Source organism: Rhamphochromis longiceps, linkage group LG19, assembly GCF_057381845.1.
Source record: "Rhamphochromis longiceps isolate RC_006_pf linkage group LG19, R_longiceps_female_GT1.1, whole genome shotgun sequence".
NCBI lineage: Eukaryota > Metazoa > Chordata > Actinopteri > Cichliformes > Cichlidae > Rhamphochromis > Rhamphochromis longiceps.
In genome coordinates, this window is record NC_140575.1 from 11,303,478 (window position 1) to 11,326,477 (window position 23,000).

At 47.6% G+C, this 23,000-nt stretch overlaps 1 protein-coding gene across 1 annotated transcript; it reads right to left on the reverse strand.

The window, feature by feature from the left end:
• Nucleotides 1-271: 271 nt before the first annotated feature.
• Nucleotides 272-12,740, reverse strand: LOC146646303 (uncharacterized). The gene is made up of 4 exons (XM_085392213.1): nucleotides 8,723-12,740; nucleotides 7,237-7,360; nucleotides 3,538-4,410; nucleotides 272-2,931 (listed from the first exon to the last, which is right to left on the reverse strand). The coding sequence occupies exons 1-4, from the start codon at nucleotides 12,141-12,143 to the stop codon at nucleotides 2,358-2,360; spliced, it is 4,992 nt and encodes a 1,663-aa protein (XP_085248339.1). The 5' UTR covers nucleotides 12,144-12,740; the 3' UTR covers nucleotides 272-2,357.
• Between the last annotated feature and the right edge of the window lie 10,260 nt (nucleotides 12,741-23,000).

The window sequence follows — 23,000 nt, forward strand, 5'->3', positions numbered from 1 at the left end:
AAAGAAGAAGTCTGTACTCTGAGCAGAAATAAACCCAGTGTGAGACAAAGACGACCAATCATCTCAGCCGTGGTCTTGCTGTTTATGGCACTTAAAACCGAACTACCTGATGATTAAAAATGTTACACATAAAACCTCTGCATGAGTCTAAGACTGCATTTACAATCAAAATCTGGCTGCATAAATAAAAATCAAACTCAGCCATTATTATACATTGAAACACTCCAGCCCGCTCTCGCTGGCAGGGCGTCAAATAACGGCGTCTGTCAAACCGCTGGTGTTAGAGAAACCACAGACTGTATATAAAAGATGGACCCAACCACTGCACTAACAGTTGGTTTAACAAGCCCCCATGTGGAGCCTCCGATTGAGCATTTTAGCGGAGCCCCAGCTGGGCCTAAAAACGAGACTCTTTTCTATACTACAACCTGAGTTAGCGACTGTATGTTATTGTCATTTTTCACATGTAGCTGAAAAAGCAGTGGCTCCATCGTGTTTCCACATTCACCTAACGAATCAAAGCTTTCTGGTTCAGTCGTGGGAGGAGAGACATATCCCTTTGAGGTTGTGTCAGGAACAGTAAGATTCCCCCAAATCAAACACGCTGAAGTAGCTGTTTATTAAAAGAGCCTCAAACAGTAGAAGAAAGTGTAAATAAATAAATCTTTGTCGTGATTCAGTGATTTCCCAGCACTACATGCTCCCTGCCTGTCTCTGCAGCCTCTGTGTGCTGAGATCTCTGCACTCCATGTTCCATCTGTGCCACACATTAGCTGTTAATAGCGCTACATTAATTGCACCACCCTCCAGCCTGTGCCAGTTGAAGCCACCGAGGTTAGCAACCTGCGGCTGGGAGCATCGCACAGACACAGATACCTAATGATCAGCGCTAAATAACATAATAAAATCCCAGCAAACTCTCGCTCTGCCTTCATGGACAGTCTGTTAGTAGAGTGACCTCACAGCAGCCATGTTATTGATCGGATGATGTCGTATAAAATGCTTCAACAGCTCAAAAACAGTCCAGATGTCCAGTTCAGGTGAAGCTAGCAGACAGCTAGCAGCTAGAGCAATCTGTGTCACCATCCACCTGTCAGTCAAAGAGGCCACGCCCCCAATAATCTAAACAAGTGAGGTCCTAACCCCCCCCCCCCCCGGTGTAGGGTGAATGCAAACGTGTTTATTTCTGCTGTAAAGTTTTAACGTGGGAGTCTATCACTGCTGGAGCCCCTGCTGGACGTTAGAGGAACTGCACATTAAGCACTGACTGCACACGTGCCGAGTATCCTGAAACATCTTTTCAGTGTGTCGTGTTGCAAACATATTTTAACCCAAACATGACCGCGGTATTTGGTGGATAAAACCAGCCGGCAGAATTTTATTGATCACTGCCAACTCTCCTGCTTCTACATGTGAATTTGGCAGCTGTTTCAAATTTGACCCTCACCAAAAGACACCTGACAGGTATCAGTGAGACACCAGCAGGTTTGACAGAACAGCCGTATTTGACTCCCTTTGAATGAAGGCGCGTTAAACATAGAATATAGCATGTATCTGTAAGCATATTGCTCATTTATAACATTCACAATTTCAGTCTAAGTGATAAATAAACCATTTAAATTAAACTCTATTGTTAAATCCTTCAATTAGTTGTTCACACTCGTCACACACACTCACATATATATATATTAATACTTTGCTCAATAATTATCTCCATGTTCAAAATATACTATCACACTGTTAAATACACTGTAAACTTGGCTGTGATTATAAAACACACCATAGACTGTAGAGATCAAACTCAGCCAGTTTGTAAAAGTCCGTCTTCAAAGACGTGGGGGAGCAGGCGAGACGTTTACACTCTTACATCCGTAAAAATCAGAGAGCAGCAGAAACCACTTTCTCCTACTCAGATCACTTTACGGATCACTGTGATTTAATTCCAGCATGGCTCTAATAGTATAAGATGTGAAATCAGTCTGAAGGTGGATCCTCCCTCAGAGTACGTTCAGCAGAATAAAACTCCAACAGAATTATTCGGATCTGTTATTTTAACAGACGTGGATGTAACGTGTGAGTGAAAAAAACAACCGACAGTCAGTAAAACTGTACAGGAACGGTGCTGTTTCTGTGAAGACCGTCCCAACTTAAAGTGATATATGATAATAACAATAACTTGTTGACTAACTGAAGAAAATGCAACGCAGCCTTTACAAGGTCATCCAAGGCAACGGCAGCAGCGAGACACAGAATTCGGAACGGACAGGCAAAAGCTGCAGGTCTACAGGAGCTAAAGTTCGCCTCTACCTTTCTTCAGCCCATCAAAAGCTTCTCCAAACAAGCTTTTCTTTCAGAAATCAGCCGGATGACGATGACGATGGTGACGACGATGAAGACGATGAAGATGAAGGGGTGGGTCTGTACATCTCGCCACCTCCGAGTTCAGTAAACCTTCCCGCCAATGACGACATCGCCTCCCTCTCTTTGTCCTTCTTGCTTCCCGTGCACACCGACCTCTGAGCAGGTTTAAACTGCCACGTCACCTTCTTCGTCAATGACTGCTCCACGGTCGACATCCTCTTCAACGGTGGAGTGGCGGGTTGAGTTGCCATGGGGACGGACGGTGTTGCTGCCATGCTGGTGGTAACCCCGGAAACTCTCTCTGCTATGCCGTTGTTGTTCCTGTCTTGCTCCGTGAAGAGCTCGCTCAGCACTTCGGGTTCAGTGGTTTCTCCGAATAAATCCCAGTCAGGTTCAGCGGGCAGCCGCTTCGGACGGCCAGATTTGCTCCCAGTGGCGGAGGTCCTTGACGAGCGGCTCGGATCGGAGTCGGACAGGTCCGAGTCCCAATCGCTGTCCCCTGCCACTGAACCGCAACCCAGCACAGACACATCAGCAGCTCCCGAACCTGAGCTCTCCGAATCGGACTCCCTAAAAAACAGAAGAGAAAGCCAGATGTACCCCTCTGGTATCTTCATCATTTGTGCTTTTTAAAAGCACTAAAGCTCTGCTTTTAACCTGGTGCTCATCAGCGCAGGCTCATTCAGACTGATGCGAGTGATTGATTGGAATGTTGGTAATCTGTGTGTGATTATAAATCAAACTGATTATTTCAAACCTTTACCAATCTGTCTCAGAGTGATTGCAGTCAGTCTGAGTCAGACTGTGATGGGAGACAGGTTGCCTCTCACAGGGGAAGATATTACCTTCGGGCAACTAGAATGTCGCCAGTTGGTCACCAAATATTCAATGCAATCACTGAGCAACCACCAGTTTCTCCTGGTGGTAAGGAGGCCGGCAACCTATTTTTACTCTAGTGTCACTGAGACATTAGCTGACAGTGAAAAGATTGCACAAGAAACCAAAACTGAATGGATGATCGGATGATTGTATGGATGGATGGATGATCAGATGGATGATCGGATGACTGGATGGATGGATGGATGGATGGATGATCGGATGATCGGATGGATGGTTTTTATAAATGAATACATCTCTTTCAGCTGAGAGGTGAAGTGTAGACGAGTGCATACTCACTTGCCGCTGTAGGCTGTAGTTCCTGGAGGGCCCAGCAGGAGGCAGGCTGGAGCTGCCAGGTAGACGAAGCTGTCGGTGCACAGGAAATCTCCCTCCTCTGGCTTCTGTGGGGCGAGCTGTGTTGGCTTGGCGTCCCAGTTGGGGTTAGGCGGATCCACGTGCGTTTTCGTGCCGTGTGTGTGGTGGTGTATACTGTCCTTTTTCACGTTGTGGGCTTCTGTCACCGTGGTGACTTCACCTTTGGAGGCAGGTCTTGCAGACACAGCAAGGTAAACAAAGCTGTCCGACTGGACGAAGGGATCTATGTCACCACAGTCCAGCCCTGATGTTCTGATTGGCTTCTGGTTGGGATCTAGAAAGTGTTTGATTGGCTGCTTTGAAGGAGACAGAGGAAGAGGGGAGTCTATTCCCATGAGGGTGACTTTTTTCCTGGGGGGCATGTCCTCAATTCTCAGAGCCATGGAGCTCTTAATAACGCTCTGCTCTAACGGCTTCTTGATGACTGAAACCATTCCCATCTTCCCATCCTTCCTTCTGTCCTCGCCTTCTCCCCGCTCTTCATCCTCCTCCATGTTTCCGCGCCCCGCCTCCTCCCTCTCGCCTTCGATGTCTTCTTGCGAGCACGTGTTGAGGAGTGACGGGTAGCACCACTGTAGCTCCGCGCTCTCCTCCCTCCCCCACTCCTTTAACCCTCCATCGTCCCCATCTTTCTCCAGTGACGTGCTGCTGCTGCCCAGGTCGGAACCACTGATTGGCTGGTCACTGTCAGAGCCAGCCTCCTCCTGGCTTTGATTGGATAAGGAGAGGAAAACGCCGCTTGAGTCGGACTCCAGCGTCAGGTTGGAGTCTGGAGAGCTGTCCTCTTTAGCAGAGCTGGAAATGAAGAAAAGGACAGAAGGCGGTGAAGCATCCCCATGTGTGCTCAGCCCCCCCGAAGCCTTTAAAGTGATAACCCACTTTTCAGATCAAGGCCATTGATTTGTTTTAGCCGCACAGCCCCAAGCCATCGGCACAGATATCCCGGGTGATGGACACATCACTACAAATACATTCACTTTCTAAATTTTGCTGCGGCTGTGACACGGTTTGGTTTGTGTCTTTATTTGTAAGCCATGAGGAATGATCAGGTAGAGACAGGAAAGTTAACTGTGCAGTTTTTAATCAGTTTCTAATAAAACGTGTGACGCCTGCAACAGCTTCATATGAATGATTTCATAACAATGCTGATTACAAACACAGTTACAGCAGCTCCAGCCCTCAAAGCTCAGTTTGAAGAATATGATTAGAGATCATTTAGTTGGATGACATTTAAGCTTAAATGATTCAGCTCATCAAGGTACAGCTCGCTCTGTTCTGGGACGTTCACACAAAAGCTAATAACAGCGAATAAAACAGCAGCTCGAGTCCATTAAACAGACAGTCTGATGTTTTTATTGCTCAGTGTATATACTGTACATCACTGTTTGTGCTGCAGTTCCTCAATTTCAGTTTCTCACATGTGATCATTTCAAAGGCAGTGACATCACTGGATTCACTGCACAGCTGCAGTAACTTCGGTCATCATTATTTTAATAATGGATTGCATTTATATAGCGCTTTTCGAGACCCTCAAAGCGCTTTACAATACCACTATTCATTCACTCTCACATTCACACACTGGTGGAGGCAGCTACAGTTGTAGCTACAGCTGCCCTGGGGCAGAAGCGAGGCTGCCATATCGCGCTATCGGCCCCTCTGGCCATCACCAGTAGGCGGTAGGTGAAGTGTCTTGCCCAAGGACACAACGACCAGGACAGACAGGGCTGGGGATCGAACCGACAACCTTCCCAACCCCCTGAACCACGGTCGCCCCCTGCTCATTTTGACTGTAGTGTGATTCTGGCTCAAAATCAGCCTGGTGTGTAATTAAACCCACCCTGTTTCTGAGTATGAAATCAGAATATGACGTATTTTCATCCATGGAAATCAGTTTTTCTGATCACCTTGACACATCGTTTTGGTCTCCAGTTTAGAGAAACAGCTCTGCCCATTTAGCTGCCAGTGCTGTTTCTGCACTGGTTCCTGTTCCTGTCAGTAATCCCATTACATTCAAACACACCTGTATCTGTCCTCAGTTTACGAGACACAGGACAGGCCTTTGAGGGGTGGAGACATGGCTGATCCTGGATTCTGGCATCTTGCAGTGACACTTCAGGGCTCTAGAGTGCGACCAATTTGGTCGCAAATGCGACCAAACTTTTCAGTGGTCCGACTAAAAAAAAAATTTTGGTTGCACCTGTGCGACCAACTGTTCCGGTAGCAAAAAAATAAATAAATAAAAAATCTGCAACCTTCACTGTGGTCAACAACAGACACACATTTTGCCCCTATCGTGGACTAAACCAATCAGAGATAGTAAGGGGCGGGACCTCTCTGATTGGCCGTGGTCCAGTTGAAAGTGCAGGTGGAAGTGGGAGGTGAGTAGCTTGAATAAAGCGATATCAATTCATTAAATCATGAATCAACTTTTAAATATAACTGTGTTTTGCCAGAAACGCCAGATTCTCAGATTAAAGCTCACAAAACCATTTCAACAACAACCAAACAGCAAATGAGAGCAGGTACACGGACTCCACACAAAGATGTAAACACAGACCCGACGCATCAGAATCAGCTTTGTCTTTCTCGGCTTTCTCACCCGACGGCCCGTAAACGGACACGCTGTCGGAGCTTAGCGATTCTGATGTGTCGGGTCCGCGCTGTGATTACGTCTTTTTGCGCTGATTCTGAGCTGCAGGTTTTGTCTCTCCAACCAAAATTCACCGAGCCAGCAGCAAAAGAAGCAGCAAACTGCGCTTCACATTTGATCAATGTCGTCATGAATTTTGCTGTTTTGCTTCCACGACTATTAAAATCACACTTCATGCACAGCTAGCTCTCTCTCTATCTCTCTCTGTACTTCAAGAACAGTTTCCCGTCTCCAATCTCTGTTTTCTGTATTATTCATTCGCTTATTACCCACCAGTCTACCGTTGTTTACAGCGCTGTGACTGCTGTCTTTTTCTTTTCTTTTTCTTTTTTTCACTTAAATGACCTCGGACAAGAAAGCCTATTTTTTTGTTGTTCAATACTGAAGAAATTTAAACTTTATATGCAGAACATTGTAGAATATTTTTAAGGTTATCTGCTATAAAAAGCCAGACCAGGGAAAATCTCCTTCATGTTTTTCTGTGTTTTATTCTCAGTTACTTTCACACAAAGGCATCTGCTGTGATGTTCACAATTCTGATGAAGTCAGTACTGATAAATGATCAGAATTATAATATTTCTGACTCTTCTGGCTAAGTTGAATCGAATCGGGACTTTGAAAACCAGAATCGAATGGATTATAGAAATCAGTGATGATACCCAGCCCTAGTGAGCAGCCTAGGCACGACAGAAGTGGATGTAGCTGTAATAGGAAAAGAACTATTGCTAACTTTTCTGTTAAGTTAAGGCCTGATCCTTCTGAAATTCATAGCCAGTGCTCTGACACGGTGTCATCAATCTTTGAATGCTGAAAAAGCACAGTGTATCCAGAAAAACACATTATATTATATAAATTATTATAAAATTTGTGTGCGCCTAACTTTTGTGCCAGTACACCTAACTTTAAAAAGTTAGGTGTACTGGCACATGGCAAAAAGTTAGTCTAGAGCCCTGCACTTTTAGATTCCTTACCTTGTGCCAGTGGTGGACGTCCCGGCAGATTTGGTTGACCAGGAGCCGGGAGGTCTGTCAGCGTCTGTAGCCAGTGAGGCTGTAGTACTGAGCTCCAAGCTGACCTGGGACCTGCTGCCCACCCCTGAAAAGAACATCACATATTTACCTTTTTAAACAGAGAAACAGTTATAACCAGTGCATCCTGCCTTTTCTTCCCCACTGTTTTGTATCCGAGGCTTTCTTTGGTTCCTGGAAGGATCTAAGCAAAGAAAGCCACTGCTCACATGACAATCAAGCAGAAACGCTCCTGTTTTAAAGCCCTGACTTTTCCTTTATGGACCAGTGAATCTGTCACTGCTGCTACAGTTCATGAAGCATTTCCAAATCTCCACCTGGCTCTGACTCAACCGCCCCCACGAGGGGGAAGGTAACACCACTCCCTGCTGTGCTGAACAATTATCACTGCTTTTTATATTTTACATTTACATGCAGGAACATTCATCCACACGACTTTGCTGCAAGTGGCTGCACACCTGAACCTGCAGTTCCTCTACGGTCCAGCAGGGGCTCCAGCAGTGGGAAACAGCTCGGCTCAGGTTTGCCTCCCACAGCAGCATTCCCAACAGTTTTTCAGCTCCTCACTGCAAACTGTTAAAACCTCCTTCATAAACAGGCTTTTGTGAAGCTTTTATAAAGTTTTCATAGATGATTGATCTTCTCTATTATTGACTTTTGTTTGTGTTTCTTCTTTTCACTCTTTTCATGTCTTTTAAATGCTTTGCTGCTGTTTCTTCTAAATTCTGTGAATAAATACATCGATTGGAGGAGCAGGCTTCTGGCACCAGCTCACCACCACCTCCTGTTTTGGTCCAATAATTCACAGCCAGCATCACAGCTAAACTCTGAGTCACAAACAATACAGAACAGCGACTGAAATCCAAAACCTGCTCAGCGTCTGCAGTGTGATTGCACCGGCGGAGCGCAAACAGCGAGCACAAAAGCATCTTTCTCCGGGCTTCGTTTAAAGGGATTAAACACCTGTTGTTGTAAAACAGAAATAAAGAAATACAGCCTAGAAAATCTGAAAATGTTACCCCGACTGACAGACTCGATTTGGTTTGTGTTTTATTGGAGCCAAATTCATTTTAATTTGGAACAAGAAGTCAGTGTGTGACTGCGACGACAGATGTTTCATTACTTTTATCCACCGTGTTTGGACTATAAATTCACTCATGTGGGTCACAGTCACATTTCTCCTCGGACCTCGTGTTCCTTTGTCTCCACCTGTCTTGTTCCCAATCAGCTCTCAGCTAACGAGGTGGTGTTCACCTTCATCCTGCCTGCCTCGTGTTCGTCAGTAAGCTTCACTGACTCCTGTGTTTGTATCGTCTAACTCATCATCTAACGCTTCAGGCTGCCAGCACGTTTGTCAGGTGTGATTTCTAAAGCGGCGTGAACGTCCGTGTGTCGAGTGCGAGTTCCTGCAGGTGTGTGCGGTGTTTACCTGTGTGCAGGCCAGCCTTCTCTCTCTGAGGCCCGGGGTGAGTTTGGTACATGTCCGCTCGCTCCCTCTGAGGCTCCAGGAGCGCTGGGTACGATTCCTGATTGAGGGGCTGAGACAGGTCGAGGTGCTCCAGGTCAGAGTCCAGCTCCCGGGCTCTCCTTTCCAGCTCCGTCAGGCTGAGCTCCGAGGCTGCTGAGGAGGGAGGGTGGGACCCTCCGAACCCGATGGGGGGTCGGAGGAGAGGCCAGCGCTGCAGGGAGCCCGAGAGGGAGTCTGCATCGCCTATTGCTCCTCCTCCTGCTCCTCCTTTATCCCAACCGTCATCCCACAAAGTGTTGACCATATCAAGGACAGCGTCCCAGCTCTCCACCCCTCCTTCCTCGCCAAGTGTGCCTCCTTCTCCTCCCTCCGCCTCTCCTTCTTCTTTCTGTAATGTCACCACCACCTCCTCCTCCTCCTCCTCCAAGCCTCGCCCAGCAGTTTCATCCCTTATCTTCATACTTTTCTCCTCCACTTTTTCAGGAGTTATCTCGATATCTCTGCCTTTTTTCGCTTCCTTGTACTTGTTTGCTTTGTCTTGGACTTTCAATTCGACTGCCATCTCTGCTCTTTCTTGTTTTGTTTCCTCCACCAGCCCCACCCCACCCTTCTCTTTGTCCATCTCCACTTTCTCCTCCTTTCTGTCTTTCTCTTCTTTCCGCTCTTCATTCCCTTTCCTCTCCTCCTCAGTCTTGTCCCCTTGTATTTCTTTGCTCTTGGATCTCTTTGGCTCCTCCTGCTCTCTGCAGATCCTCCAGTGCTCCAAGTTCTGCTCCTTCAGCGAAGCCCTGCCCACCAAACTGGACCCCAACCCCGGCTCCTGATGCGAGGGCTCTTTGAGCGAGCATCGTCCCACAATACTGGTGGAGTTTGTTATATTTGATAAAGGGTTCTCTGAGAAGTGGCCTGCACGGAGGTGGCCGAGTGGGCGTCTCTTCTCCAGCGCAGAGAGGACGGAGGGGAGGGGGGGGAGGATGGGGAGATTGTGGAGTGCTCCACCTTGACGAACGGTCCTCTTTCTCACGATGATTCGGCGAGGCCACGTGGACTCGATGCCTTCAGCTGGGCCTGTTGATTCGAGGTCTCCGAGCGCCCTGCTCTGCCGCGGGCTGACCACACCTGGCCGCAGGCCCGTGGCGGTGCCTGGTCGAGTCCTGGAGCTGGACTTGGAGGATTTGGACTTCTTGGATCGTGAACTTTTCTCCACATGGCTGGATTCGGTTTTATCAATGTTGAAAGTCTTTTTCTCAGGTTGATCTGCAGCAGGAAGCTTGGTTTTATCTTCGGCCGCAGCACAGGTAGGACCCTTGTCTGCGGTCTTGGTGCTGTTGGCTTCAGTGTCAACCCCGCGCTCACTGTTAGTCTTATTTCCTGTCTCACTGCCAGCTCCACCTTCTACTGCTGCCTCAGGCTTAGATGTAGGAGCAATTGTAACATCGGTCTCAGGTTTTTCCTCCATCCTGGACTCCGCTGCGGCAACAACTTCCTTATTTACTTTAGCTACTTCAGCTTCTGCCTCACTCTGTCTCTCCACCTTCTTTGAAGTTGCCTTAGTCTCTACCTCTGCTCCTCCCTGTGGCTTCATCCCTGGACCAGATCCAGCTGCAGGATCTGCTCTAGCTCCAGGCTCATCCCTGCTCTCAGTCACATTTGACGGTGTAGCTTCAGCGATTGGTTCTGGTTTCGCTACAGCCCTTCCTGATCTTTCTCCACTCTTTGATGACCCTGCCCTGTGTACCTCCTTGTTTGCAGATGGAGCCATATTTTCCCTCCCCACCCCAGACTGCACTTTTCCTTCCAAATCCCGCCCCCCTGGTCTTGTTTTTACCTGGGAGCCCATCCTCGTTTCGTTTTTAACGCTGGGCCTGGATCCATTGTCATACTTGCTCCAGCTCTCAGCACGATGGTGTTCTTGTATTCCTGCCCTCATTTCAGCCTCCATCACATTTCTACCCCCAACCTCGCTCACTAACCTTGGCCCACACCCAGATTTACTATCAACCAACACCAAACCCACGCTTCCATTGTCGTATTTGGAAACCATGACCCCTCCCACACCTTCAGGGCCGACCTTTGACCCAGCTCTGTTCCTACCCACCGCCCCAGTGCCCATTCTGGGGGCAGCGCTGGGCGAGGGTGAAGGAGAGGGCTGGGGGAGCAGTAATGGCGTTGTGTCGAGACCCTGTTCGGACTCCAGAAACACAGAGTCTCTGTCCGAACGCAGAGGAACTGGTCGGCCATACCCGAAGGTCGCGAAAGATGTTTCCCTCCTCTCCCGTTCCCGTGCTCGCTCCCTCTCCAGCCTTCCCCTCTCCCTCTCTCTCTCCCATTCTCGCTGAGCCCACCCTCGCTCCATCTCCCTCTCTCTCTCCCTCTCCCACTCCCTTTCTCGCTCGCTGCGTCCCCATCCTCCTCCTCCCCCTCCTCCTCCTCGATCCCTGAGGTCCTGCTCCAGGTCGTGAGCAGACAGTTGGACCAGCGGGGAGCGGTAAGGGGATCTCCTCAGCTCTTGGGGGGGTGACAGCCTGAGGCTCTGGGTTTGGGAGTAATGCCTGGGCTGGATCACGTGGGGAGGTGAACAGCGTAAACTCTGAGTCTGGCTGGGTCGAGGTTTGGCGGGGGAGAAGAACACCGGAGTGTGGTAGCCCGAGGAGAGAGGGGAGCCAGAGAAGGGAGAAATAAGGGGGGAGGTGAGGGAGGAGGACTGCCCCCCAGCTGGAGGGTAGTGCCCCGGGTTTAGATATCCACCTCCTCTGTCCATCATTTCAGATGTAGTCAGCTCCAGACACTCCAGGTGCTTCGGAGGCGTCAGGACTTTCCAGGAATGTCGACCGTCTCGGCTCTTTGTGCTGTCTCCATGGTGATGGTGGTGGTGATGGTGGTGTTTCTTTGAGGAGGAGGAGGACACACCCGGAGCTGAGAATGAAGACACAGAGGGAGAAACCGATCGGGTGAACCGCCCCGGCGAATGACAGCCACCGTCATCTCCGTCCTGACCGCCGAGCTTCAGCGAATCATAGATGGCTCGCTCATCCAAGCGCCGAACAAAGGAGGGGTTTGGCGTTAAAGACCGTGGCTGCGAGTCAAACATGTCGGGGGGTGCTCTGCTGACTCGGAGCGAGCCACTCGTAGAGTAGCTAAAACTGCCCTCGCCGCAACCGTCTCGCCGTATGGACCCTCCAGGGTGGTGGTGGTGATGGCTGTCAATCTGCTGATTGATGCACATAGTGTCATAAATGGATCGCTGGGGTACGTAGCCATCCCCGTATCCCCCCTCCATCCCCCCATCTCGCCCTCCCACTCCACCATCCCCAATTCCATGTTTCTCCAGGCAGCAAGAGCTTTTCCTGAAACACCCGGGACGGCTGAGAGGCTTGCCCATGATTGGTTGGATGGCTGAGGGTGGGAGGGGTTGGTGGGAGTCACGGGTGAAGCTTGAAGAGCGAATTGTGAAGTCGTTAATTTGACTAAATCTAAAAGAAAAATTCAGGCAGTGAAGGACACATGGCAACTGGGTTTGAGACGGCCATGCCAGAATAAAACGTCACATTCAAAAACATGTTCCTGACGTGTGTTCTCTCTGTTTTAATGAGAAGTCAGGAGCATCTCTGATGATCAAAGTATGACACTCCTGCAAAAAAGTGGCTGTCCCGTCAAATAATCCATGACATAACAACGGTGCAAACAACATGAGGAATCCGACTCTGAGAAATATTCCAAACAGCTTTCGGAAAACAGCAAGAAAAGATGAAACGGGTCCAGTTTTTATGTCCACACAGTTGCTGTTTTTAGCTCATCTTCTCTCCCACTCTCCCCCCGATGTGCCTGCATTTGTATTTATTCTGGCTGTTTATTGTTCTGTGTTTGTTCGCAGCCAATTAAATCTTCATCCAGCAGACCGGCAGTCCGTCAGACAGAGCGACGGTGGATGGACGACTGAATCCAGTCAAAGCCTCTCGTCTCATTCTGGCCGTACTCGATGATTAGCTTCGTCTGGCTGTGGAGAGAGAAAGCAAATAAAAATAATTTGCATGGAAAAGAGCCTGAAAAAGTCTCTCCGTATGTATCAAAGTCAGTGAGCAGGATATTAGGTAATAATAGCAATGAACACACAATTACAGGGACTCTCATTCAGGTTAGTTGACAATAGAAATTCCTTCATTGGTGGTGCTGCACACAGTCCTGAGAGAAAAATGACCCTAACTGGGCTTGAGACTAGCCTGGATATGGCCTTTACTTTGCAGGGAACCTCTACAGAAAGATGCATTTAGCTTGTGTTGATGCTGGAGCGTGACCACTCTCAGGAAGTTAAAGTCTGAATTCGATTTCAAGTTTAATCGTAAACTGAGAGCGTTTCTCTAAAACCTTCCTCTGACAGTGCCTGCAGAGCATTTGACAAACTCAGGGGAGCAGTGTGCTGTCCAGAACATAGTGAACCATGTCCTCCAGCCTACAGAGTGCTGCAGAAATGAAACCCCGTCCACATATAAAGAAATTCATTCGTCCTGCATCACTTAGTGGCTGACAGGGGGCAGCCAGTGGACGTTCCAGGATTTGGTTGGATAGGTAACCTGCTAAAGTCCGGCAACAGACTGGCAACCAGTCCAAGGTGTATTCCACCTCCAGCCTGTGACAGATGGAAAATGCTCAGGTGGAAGAAGATGGATGAAAATCTATGTAACTTCCTGTCATGTGTCAGTCAGCGCCATATTTTACTGTTGTGAGCAGTCATTTCAATGACTCCCCTCAAAACTGAGATAATTCAAACTAAGCTGAGGTGATTCAATTAAGTTTGAAAATATAGGTCACTGCTGGAGCTTAAGCCTGACCAAGGGTCTAACACTAACCCTGTACCCTGTCTAAATACAACCAGGTACTTTTGGCTCCTGTACCTATTTGTGTACTTTTACTCTAGTAGATTAGGTTTTTTCCTGAGGATATCAAAGTACTTTTTGTAGTTTAATCCTAACCAAAGCTGAGATAACTCATCAACTCATTAGGTTAGAAAATCATTCAATTGTTGGGCTTAAACAAAAAGCTCCTACTCTAAAGCTAACCTGGTACTTTTCAGCCTAAACATAACTGAGTACTTTTTGATCTTAAACATAACCAAGTATTTCCTGCCCTGAAGCTAACTTAGCATAATTGAGCCTAAAGGTAACCGCATACTCGTGGTACTTAAACCAGGAGTATTATTAGCCTAAAACTAACCAAGTACTTTCTGGCCTAAAGCTAAGCCAGTATTTTTTTTTAGCCTAAATACGACCAAGTACTTTTGGAGCTTGAACCTAATGAAGTACTTTTGTTGTCTTCACATGAGTACTATTGCTCTAGTATGAAAGTTATGTTTAGCTAACCATAGCTATGTCTTGAGCCTAAACATAGCTGAGTATGTTTTTAGTCTACATGTAACCGAGTACTTTCAGTCTAGACGGAGTCAAATATTTTTGGTGCCTCGGCCTAAGCAAGTGCTTTTTACCTAAACATTCTGGACACTGCTTTTCGTGCCTGAAGCAAATGTAACATAAAGAAAGTCGAGCCTAAAAGCAAGCTTGGAACTCGAGTCCTGACCTCGTGCGTCACAGCTGAGAGTTGCATATTTAAACCCGGCTCATTAGCACACTCACCGGCACCAACATCCACAATTACAGAGGTGCTAACATCATCCTGGCCACTTGCTGGTGCTATTACAAAAAGGCTGTTTAGCTAAACTCTTTGGACATTTTACACAGGTATAGTTCTTACAGCCTAAAAGGTGAGACGTCCTTTCAGGACACTGACTGGGAAACACTCTGTGAGCCTCACGCCGAGGACATCAATGGGCTTACTGAGTGTATCACAGGCTACATAACTTTCTGCACCGACTCCATTGTTCCAGCTCAGACTGTTCATTGTTACCCAAATAACAAGCCGTGGGTGACTAAGGACATCAAAGCCCTCCTCAACAACAAGAAGAGGGCTTTCAGAGGGGGCAACAAAGAGGAGGTGAGGAAGGTCCAGGTGTTACTAAAGGACAAGATCAGAGAGGCTAAGGACAATTACAGGAGGAAGCTGGAGTGGAAACTCCAGCAGAACAGCATGAGAGAGGTGTGGAGGGGCATGAAGACCATCACTGGATTCAGGCCAACCAACAGCAGGGGAGCTGAGGGAGGTGAGAATAGAGCCGACGAGTTGAATCTGTTTTTCAATAGATTTGACACCACAGTGTCTGCTCCCACCCCCACAACCTCACCTGCAGTCAGCCTGGAATCCAGAGCCACACCACTGTGCCAGCCTCTCTCTTCACATGTTGCCTCCTGTGAGATTCCTGACACCCCTCCCCCACCCATCACCTTCACTCAATACCAGGTTGAGATGCAAATGAGGAGACTTCACTCAGGCAAGTCTGCTGGACCAGACGGAGTGAGTCCCCTTGTCCTCAAGACCTGTGCCCCCCAGCTGTGTGGAGTCTTTCATAAACTGTTTATGCTGAGTCTGAGTCTGCAGAGGGTCCCGGTGATGTGGAAGACATCATGCCTCGTCCCTGTACCAAAGACGCCTCGTCCCAGTGGCCCCCAGGATTACAGGCCCGTGGCACTGACCTCCCACATCATGAAGACCCTGGAAAGGCTCATCCTGGACCAGCTGCGACCCATAGTAAGACCACATCTGGATCCCCTTCAGTTCGCTTATCAGCCTCGTCTCGGAACAGAGGACGCCATCATCTACCTGCTCAATCGTGTCTACACCCATCTGGACCAGCCGGCGAGCACTGTGAGGGTCATGTTTTTTGACTTTTCCAGTGCTTTCAACACCATCAGGCCGACCCTCCTGGGTGATAAGTTAGCAGCGATGCAGGTGGATGCTTCTCTGGTGTCCTGGATTGTTGATTACCTGACAGGAAGACCACAATATGTACGTCTCCCACAGTGTGTGTCTGACAAGGTGATCAGCAACACAGGGGCACCACAGGGGACTGTCCTCTCCCCCTTCCTCTTCACCCTCTACACCACAGACTTCAGCCACTGCACAGAGACCTGCCATCTTCAGAAGTTTTCTGATGACTCTGCGGTGGTTGGATGCATCAGCAGGGATGATGAGACAGAGTACCGGGCTGTGGTCGACTCCTTTGTCACGTGGTGTGAGCAGAATCATCTGCAGCTCAACGTGGCAAAGACCAAGGAACTGATCGTGGACTTCAGGAAGACCAGGAAACACTTGACCCCTGTTTCAATCCAGGGGGTCAGTGTTGACATTGTGGAGGACTATAAATACCTTGGAGTACACATTGACAATAAACTGGACTGGGCTAAAAACACCACAGCACTTTACAGGAAGGGCCAGAGTCGTCTCTATTTTTTGAGGCGACTGAGGTCCTTCAACATCTGCCAGAAAATGCTGAGGATTTTCTATGAGTCTGTTGTGGCCAGTGCGATCCTCTATGCTGTTGCATGCTGGGGGAGCAGGCTGAGGGTCGCAGATGCCAACAGACTTAATAAACTGATCCGTAAGGCCAGCAATGTTGTGGGGATGGAGCTGGACTCCCTCAAGGTGGTGTCGGAGAGGCGGATGCTGTCCAAGATAAAGACAATGTTGGATAACACCTCCCACCCACTCCATGACATGTTGGTCAGTCACAGGAGCTCGTTCAGTGAGAGACTGAGATTACCGAAAAGCACCACTGAACGACACAGGAAATCATTCCTGCCTGTGGCCATCTCCCTGTACAACGCATCCACTTAACACACTGTTTGCTGCTACAACTACACGTTTCTTTTCCAAATATTTATTTATAAGTGACTTATGTATGTATGTATGTATATATATGTATATATTGTACTATTCTTAGTTAGCGTATTGTCTGTCTTGTCTTAATGTTGGTTTAAAATGGAGCACTGTAACAAAAAATAATTTCCCCCAGGGATCAATAAAGTATTCTGATTCTGATTCTGATTCTGATGTTAATGCAGCACCAGCTGCTTTAATGCTCGATGAAAATAAGTTTAAAATGGCCTCAATATTCCTGCAAATTATCCATTTTAATTTCAGAGCTGATTTTCCATTTTTGGTGTAAGGTTTAATGCACTAAAGTGGTCCATCACATAGCATTCTTTAGCACGTCATAGACTTTCACAAACAGGATGTATTGAGTTCAGGTCTAATTATTAAAACTCAGGGTAACTATGTCTGCCCTGCAAGGGGCCAAAAGGGCAAATGTGTCTTAGTAAGCAGTATAAGGTGCCTGCTTTAAGCCTGTATTTGTATAGTGCTTTACTAGTCCCTAAGGACCCCAAAGCGCTTTACGCATCCAGTCACCCACCCATTCAAACACACATTCACACACTGGTGATGGCAAGCTACATTGTAGCCACAGCCACCCTGGGGCGCACTGACAGAGGCGAGGCTGCCGGACACTGGCGCCACCGGGCCCTCATCCAAGTGGATGATGAATGAAAATAAAATTACATAAAATAAACGAACAGCTCCTCCTGCACCCGATTTTGCACCTTGTTAAATTAAGACTCGGTTACCTGAGAGGGTACAGTCCCGAGGACAAACTGTACCAGTAAATGTACAAGAAGCTAATTTATTTTCTGCAAAAGGCTGTTGAAATGTTGACATCCAGCACACAAACTGAGAGATGTGCTAACCTCAGAACCACAGCAGACGAAAAAAGTTCAAATCACAATTTACAGATTCACAAACTGAATGTGGAGAACTTGTCATCTCCACATGAAGAGAACTGATTGACTCGTGTTCTGAACATCTTCAGAAAGCTTTTCACAGTCCTCGCACTCATACCCGTCTCCAGCGCGGCGGTGAGCACTCGGAGCTGTCTAATTTCCATCAGCCGTCAAAGAAGCCTATTGATAGTTGAGAATAATTCCAGGTCTCTCTAGGTCTTTCAGCCTTCGTTCTCAAGCATCCTCTCCCTCTCCTGCTCTCTTTCATCGCTGCCACCGCCACCTGCTCTATTTTTCAAACCAATCAATAGAAAAGCCAAAACCTTATCAGCGTGGTCACAGTCAGTCAATCCACTCCGTCGATCTCAGTCCCATCCTGCTGGCGTGCTGTCATCCCGCTTCAAATCAGCATCCTCGTTTGTTTTTCTTAACTGGCATCTCTGCCCTGTCGCCGCTCTCTCTCTCTTTATCTCTGCTGTTTCTCTCTCTCTCTGCTGTGAATCATGCCTTCTGTCAGTGGAAGGTTTTTTTGACAAGCGCTCTCTCTGCCAGCCAACACACCAACGCAAACCCTCCTCCTCCTCCTCTCCCTTTCACTCTCTCTCCCTTCGAGCTTTTCTTCTCCTCGACTCAGCCTCCCTCCCTCCCGTTTGCACTCCACACAGCTTCGGGGCTTTACGAGCTTTGGAGCTGCAAAGAGACCAACTTCTCCTCTCCATCTGCCTCTCTTTCCTTTCCATCTCATCCCTCGTTCATCATCACTCTTTATCTCTCCCCTTCTCTCATTACCTTCTAGATTTAGTTTGACCTGAGTGGGTTACCCGTGGGAAATCATCGTCATTATACGTTTTAGAAATGAGGCAACGAAGGAGAAAGAAGGACAGTCAAATAGATCTATCTGTTCTGTATCTATGCTTCGGACTCCCACACTCTCTTTCTTCCCTGGCTCGCTCCATCCCTCTTGTAGCCCTCTCAGTTTGCCCTCTACCTCCCACTCTTCACCTCCGCGTTAATGCAACAACACGCATCGGTGTGGAGGCGGCAGGGAGAGTAAGAGCGACACACAAAGAAACAGCAACATTGGGTACGCACATTACTGTACACTGCAATTTAAAAGCATCGTCATCAGTGGCAGCGTTTGACCATAAACTGCTGTGGATGGGTTTATTTTTTACCACCAGGAGACATAATGCACGCCTGCACCTGTGTGCTACGACAGGTACGCGCTCTGCACGCGCTCTGTTTGGTTCCATTTTATGCTGAATGAATAGAACAGGAAATGTTCACCATGTTTGGGCAAAATAAAAATTAAATAACACACATTAATAAATGGAAAAGAGCCACCCACAGCAACACAAATTTCCTCCACTAAAGAAGAAAATGTCAGCATGCTACCCACGCGCTTTGATTGACAAGTGAGCTCAAGAGATCAGAAACGCGCCGCAGTCACACTTTAAAACCACTGCCAAGGCTCCACAGTCCACTTTAGTAAAAGCTTTTCCTCCCAGGAAGCTGCTCTGCTGGATGTTCATATTAGATGTGGATAATTTCAAATAATGAAATTGCTGCGAGTGCAAGCGGGAGTTTTGACTCTTCCATCCACTGTTCCCTCGAAGCTGAGCACGTGAGCACCGCTGACACAGTCTCCCCGCACAGAAAATCAGCAAAATAAAATAAATACATGTATTTACTTTAATTCCAATTCAGGCTGGATGATTGTATGTGTGGGGAGACCGTGTCAGCAGTGCGCGATTGCTCACGCGCTCAGCTTAGAGGGAACATTGCTTCCATCTGTATGATGTCATAGAAGGGGCGTGTCGTTAATATGGTCATCACGGAGGCCTATAGAGGTTTGAACCATCGGTTACCAGGGAAACATTATTATTCCCTGACTGGTTGGCGACTGGTTGGTGAGTGGTTGCTGGAGTTTGCTGTGAAATCATTGGCTAAAACCAGAGGTCTCTGTAGTTTGCATGGACGGTAACTTCTACCTTCCTTTAGCATGTCCAGAAACACGGCACGAGATTGATTGACCATGGTCTACAGCCAATCAGGACGCAGAACACAATGTGCTGTAAAAAAAAACAACAACAAAAAAAACCATGCTAAATTGCAGTGGTGCAACGGATCAAAAACGTCACGGTTCGGATCAGTTTTTGGATCAGCATCCAAACATCATCAATTCAATTCAATTTTATTTATAAAGAACCAAATCACAACAGCAGTCGCCTCAAGGTGCTTTATATTGTAAGGTAGACCCTACAATAATACACACCGGTCATTATATCGCACTCCGCTGTGATACAATGAGCTGTCACGGTCACGTAGCTTTCTGTTGACCGTGACAGCTCCACCCATTTGTAGTAGTTAGAGCAACAGAAGATGCCTGGGACAGTTCAGCCATAACTTTAAACTTTTCCCGCTCATACATGCTTGGAACGATCTTGCCACTAAAGTGGACGCAAACGACATATCATAGCGTGGCTCAAGCACGTTCATCACAGTTTAAACCCCTTGTTTTGCACAACAGAATACGGCCTCCCGTCTGCAGCTAAACACCCCAACAGCTTCTGTAATAGCTTTAGCCAGTTGGACTGGGCAGCAAAGGGCTGCTTAAATACTGCAAACTCCTCTGCTCCTGCACTTGGACCGCTAGCGCTGGCCAGAACTATCGCTTGACAGACCCACCACGCCACCATAAACATACTTTTTTTTCTTCTTTTTCGAATCCTCGGATCACGTGCGTACCGAACCGTGGAGTGGGATCGGTTCGGATTACGGATCAACCGCGATCCGCTGCACCACTACCAAATTGCAAAAAAAAAATCTGTGAAACAGTGAAAGGTGAACCACATTATAGTGACCGCTGCATAACAAAATATTTAAAAGTTAAAAACTTTTTTTAAAAGTTTCTTTTGAAGTTTGCTGTTTCAGTCGGGTAAGAACTTTTACTCTGAAGCTGGTTTTTGTCATTTTTCATGGAAAACAGTTTCATGACTGCTCGGCTGTTATTAGCAAATGTTTTCAGATAAGTCAGTGTCTGCCACACTGACTGTGGGCTACCAAACCATCACAAAGGAGGTTTTTGGTGCCACTGATACTACCCAACAATCACTCACCATCCGGTTGAGTAATATACACTCTTCACCTGTTAGGATCATGTGACCCAAAGCACACAACTCTGGCTGTGTGAGGGGGGAGCCAATCAGAAGATCAAAAAGCTTCCTCTGGTCTCAACTTTTGAGAGAGAGGGTGAGGAGGGGCTCAGAGTAGACCGCTACTCCTCAAAGGAGCCAGCTGAGGAGGTTCAGGTGTCTCCTTGATGCCTCGTGTCCATATTGGCTGAAAACTCCTCACTGCCCCTTTAGAAGAGCTGGAGGAAGTGGGTGGGGAGATGGAGGCCTGAGCATCCCTGCATGGATGGATGGATGGAGTACTTTCCCGAATCCATTACTGCAGCAAGGCTATTTAGGCTCACTTAGTATTTAGCCAGTGGATGGTTCTGAAAGCCAGCAAGAGCCCTCACTGCACAGTCGAACACTGAGGCAGTAGTTAACATACATTAGAATGATTTCATTTATTCTCTGGAGGGAAAATCTTTTCTAAAAACGTATTTCATTAAAACTGGGCCAGTCGTCTCTGTGACGCTCGTGTGATTGACACACAGACTGACTCACACTCGTCTTTATTATTATGCTGGCTTGCAATGTGAGCTCGAGCGGTGTTGACTCTGCGTGTCTGCTGAGACAAGATGGACAGAAACATTCGTCTGTGTGAGAGCAGCCTGTAAATCTGTGTGCACACCGCACAGCTGGGCTTCATAAGAGGAACATCTGTGAGAGCATGAAGCCCCGGCACAAAGTGTGAGGAGCTTAGTGCTTCTCTATATTCAGATCTACACCTTTACGTGAAGTTGTCAGTCTCCCAAAAGTCATAACTGAGGAACTGTGAGGGCAGCAGTAGCAGGGAGCATTAGCTGATAACTCCACCCTCACATCCAAATATGGCCATTTCCTGAAACACAAAAACAACACGGCAGCATCCAAAACACGACCTCTGAATCTTAAAAATCAGGCTCCAGAAACCAAAGACAGCAGCACGCACCTTTTAGATACAGTCTTTGTCATGTTACATATTCCAGCGGTGCTTTATTCGCTCTGTCAGTCACGTCTTTCTCCGTCTGGAACAAAAACCTCATGCTGTACAAACAGCTGATCTTCTCACTCTTTCACTCCTTCCACGTCATCTGTAGAAAATGTTGAAACGCCGTCAAATCCTGCAGCCGGCTCCCAGTAAACAAATGAATCACCTAAATCAAACGCTTGGCTGCCATTTCAGCTGAAACAGAACACAGATAAAAGACGAGGTTCGAAATCTATTCAGACTCATCCCAGCAGGCCTCTGGGGCAGCATATGGTGGCCTGTAACTGACACATATACTACAATCATGCTTTCACTGTGAGAACAGCCAGGCACAGCAAAGAGCCAGCATGAATGTCTTACAAAATATATCACATTACATCCATTATGATATATGGCACGTCCAAGCTTCGATGAACAGGAGGTGATCTGAGAAATGCATGTGCAGTAATTTATGCACAGAAAGACCCTCACATGCCTCGTTCGATGCTCCAATCAGGGATCTTCTCTGCAGCATTAATCAGTTTTCACTTAGTCTGTGATTTTTCCACAGACTGTAAATGCAAGATGGACGTTCAGTTCTGAAACCAGCAACCGTAAAGCCGTCTGAGCTCAGCTGATCAGGACGCTCATTTTCTCACAAACCTCAATACAATCAGACTTCAGAGGAGGCGCCCCCTGCTGGGCGTTACAGAGAGAAGGTTTGAGGCCCTGAGCTTATAGCTGGTCTCCGGAGCTGATCTGTACTTTTTAAATGTTCGCATTTCATGCAGCTCACCAGAAAAATCAGTGAGAGGCGGTAAAATCGTTCAGGTCAGCCTTCAGTCTGAGGTCAGGTCTGTTTTGGCGTCGGCAGCGTGATTAAACGGTGGTGAAGGCGAGCGTTACCGTGGTCACAGTGGGCCTTAATGAGCCCCGCTCCCTGCTGCTCGAGCAGCCGAGGATAAAAACAGCCAGCTGAAAATGACCGAGCGTGACTCTTGGTGTTTCTGTAATGAGGTTTCCTGGTTTCATCCCAAGTGAATGTTGTGGGCCGCAGCGCCCTCTGGTGGATGCTCACTGATGCTGACGATGTAGTGTGAAGTCAGCTTCTCACCTGGTTTTTCATGTGAGTAGTGGAGGCTGTCGGAGTGAAAAATGATCACACAGGAAGCAGCTGCACACTCACCACACATGAATGCACCATGTACGTGTGTGTGTGTGTGTGTGTGTGTGTGTGTGTGTGTGTGTGTGTGCGTGTGCGTGTGACCACATATGCATGTCCACCATGCACCCTTAAAGTTTTACAGTAAGTGCAGCCATCAGAGCAGCAGTGGGGGGTTAGACCTATAGCGTCTGTAGCTTCTGCACACGCTGCAGAGTTTCTGATTAACATCAACGCTCACTCTGCAGCTCTGTCTCCCAAAACTGCAAACATGAAGTCTTCCTGCCACACA

Excerpts from the sequence above, each read along its gene's own strand:
- LOC146646303 (XM_085392213.1), bottom strand. The coding sequence starts at position 12,143 with ATGGGCAAGCCTCTCAGCCGTCCCGGGTGTTTCAGGAAAAGCTCTTGC. Across the intron at positions 7,361-8,722 it reads GAAGGCTGGCCTGCACACAG|GGGTGGGCAGCAGGTCCCAG; the intron begins GTAAACACCGCA and ends TGTTCTTTTCAG. Across the intron at positions 4,411-7,236 it reads ACGTCCACCACTGGCACAAG|CTCTGCTAAAGAGGACAGCT; the intron begins GTAAGGAATCTA and ends CTTCATTTCCAG.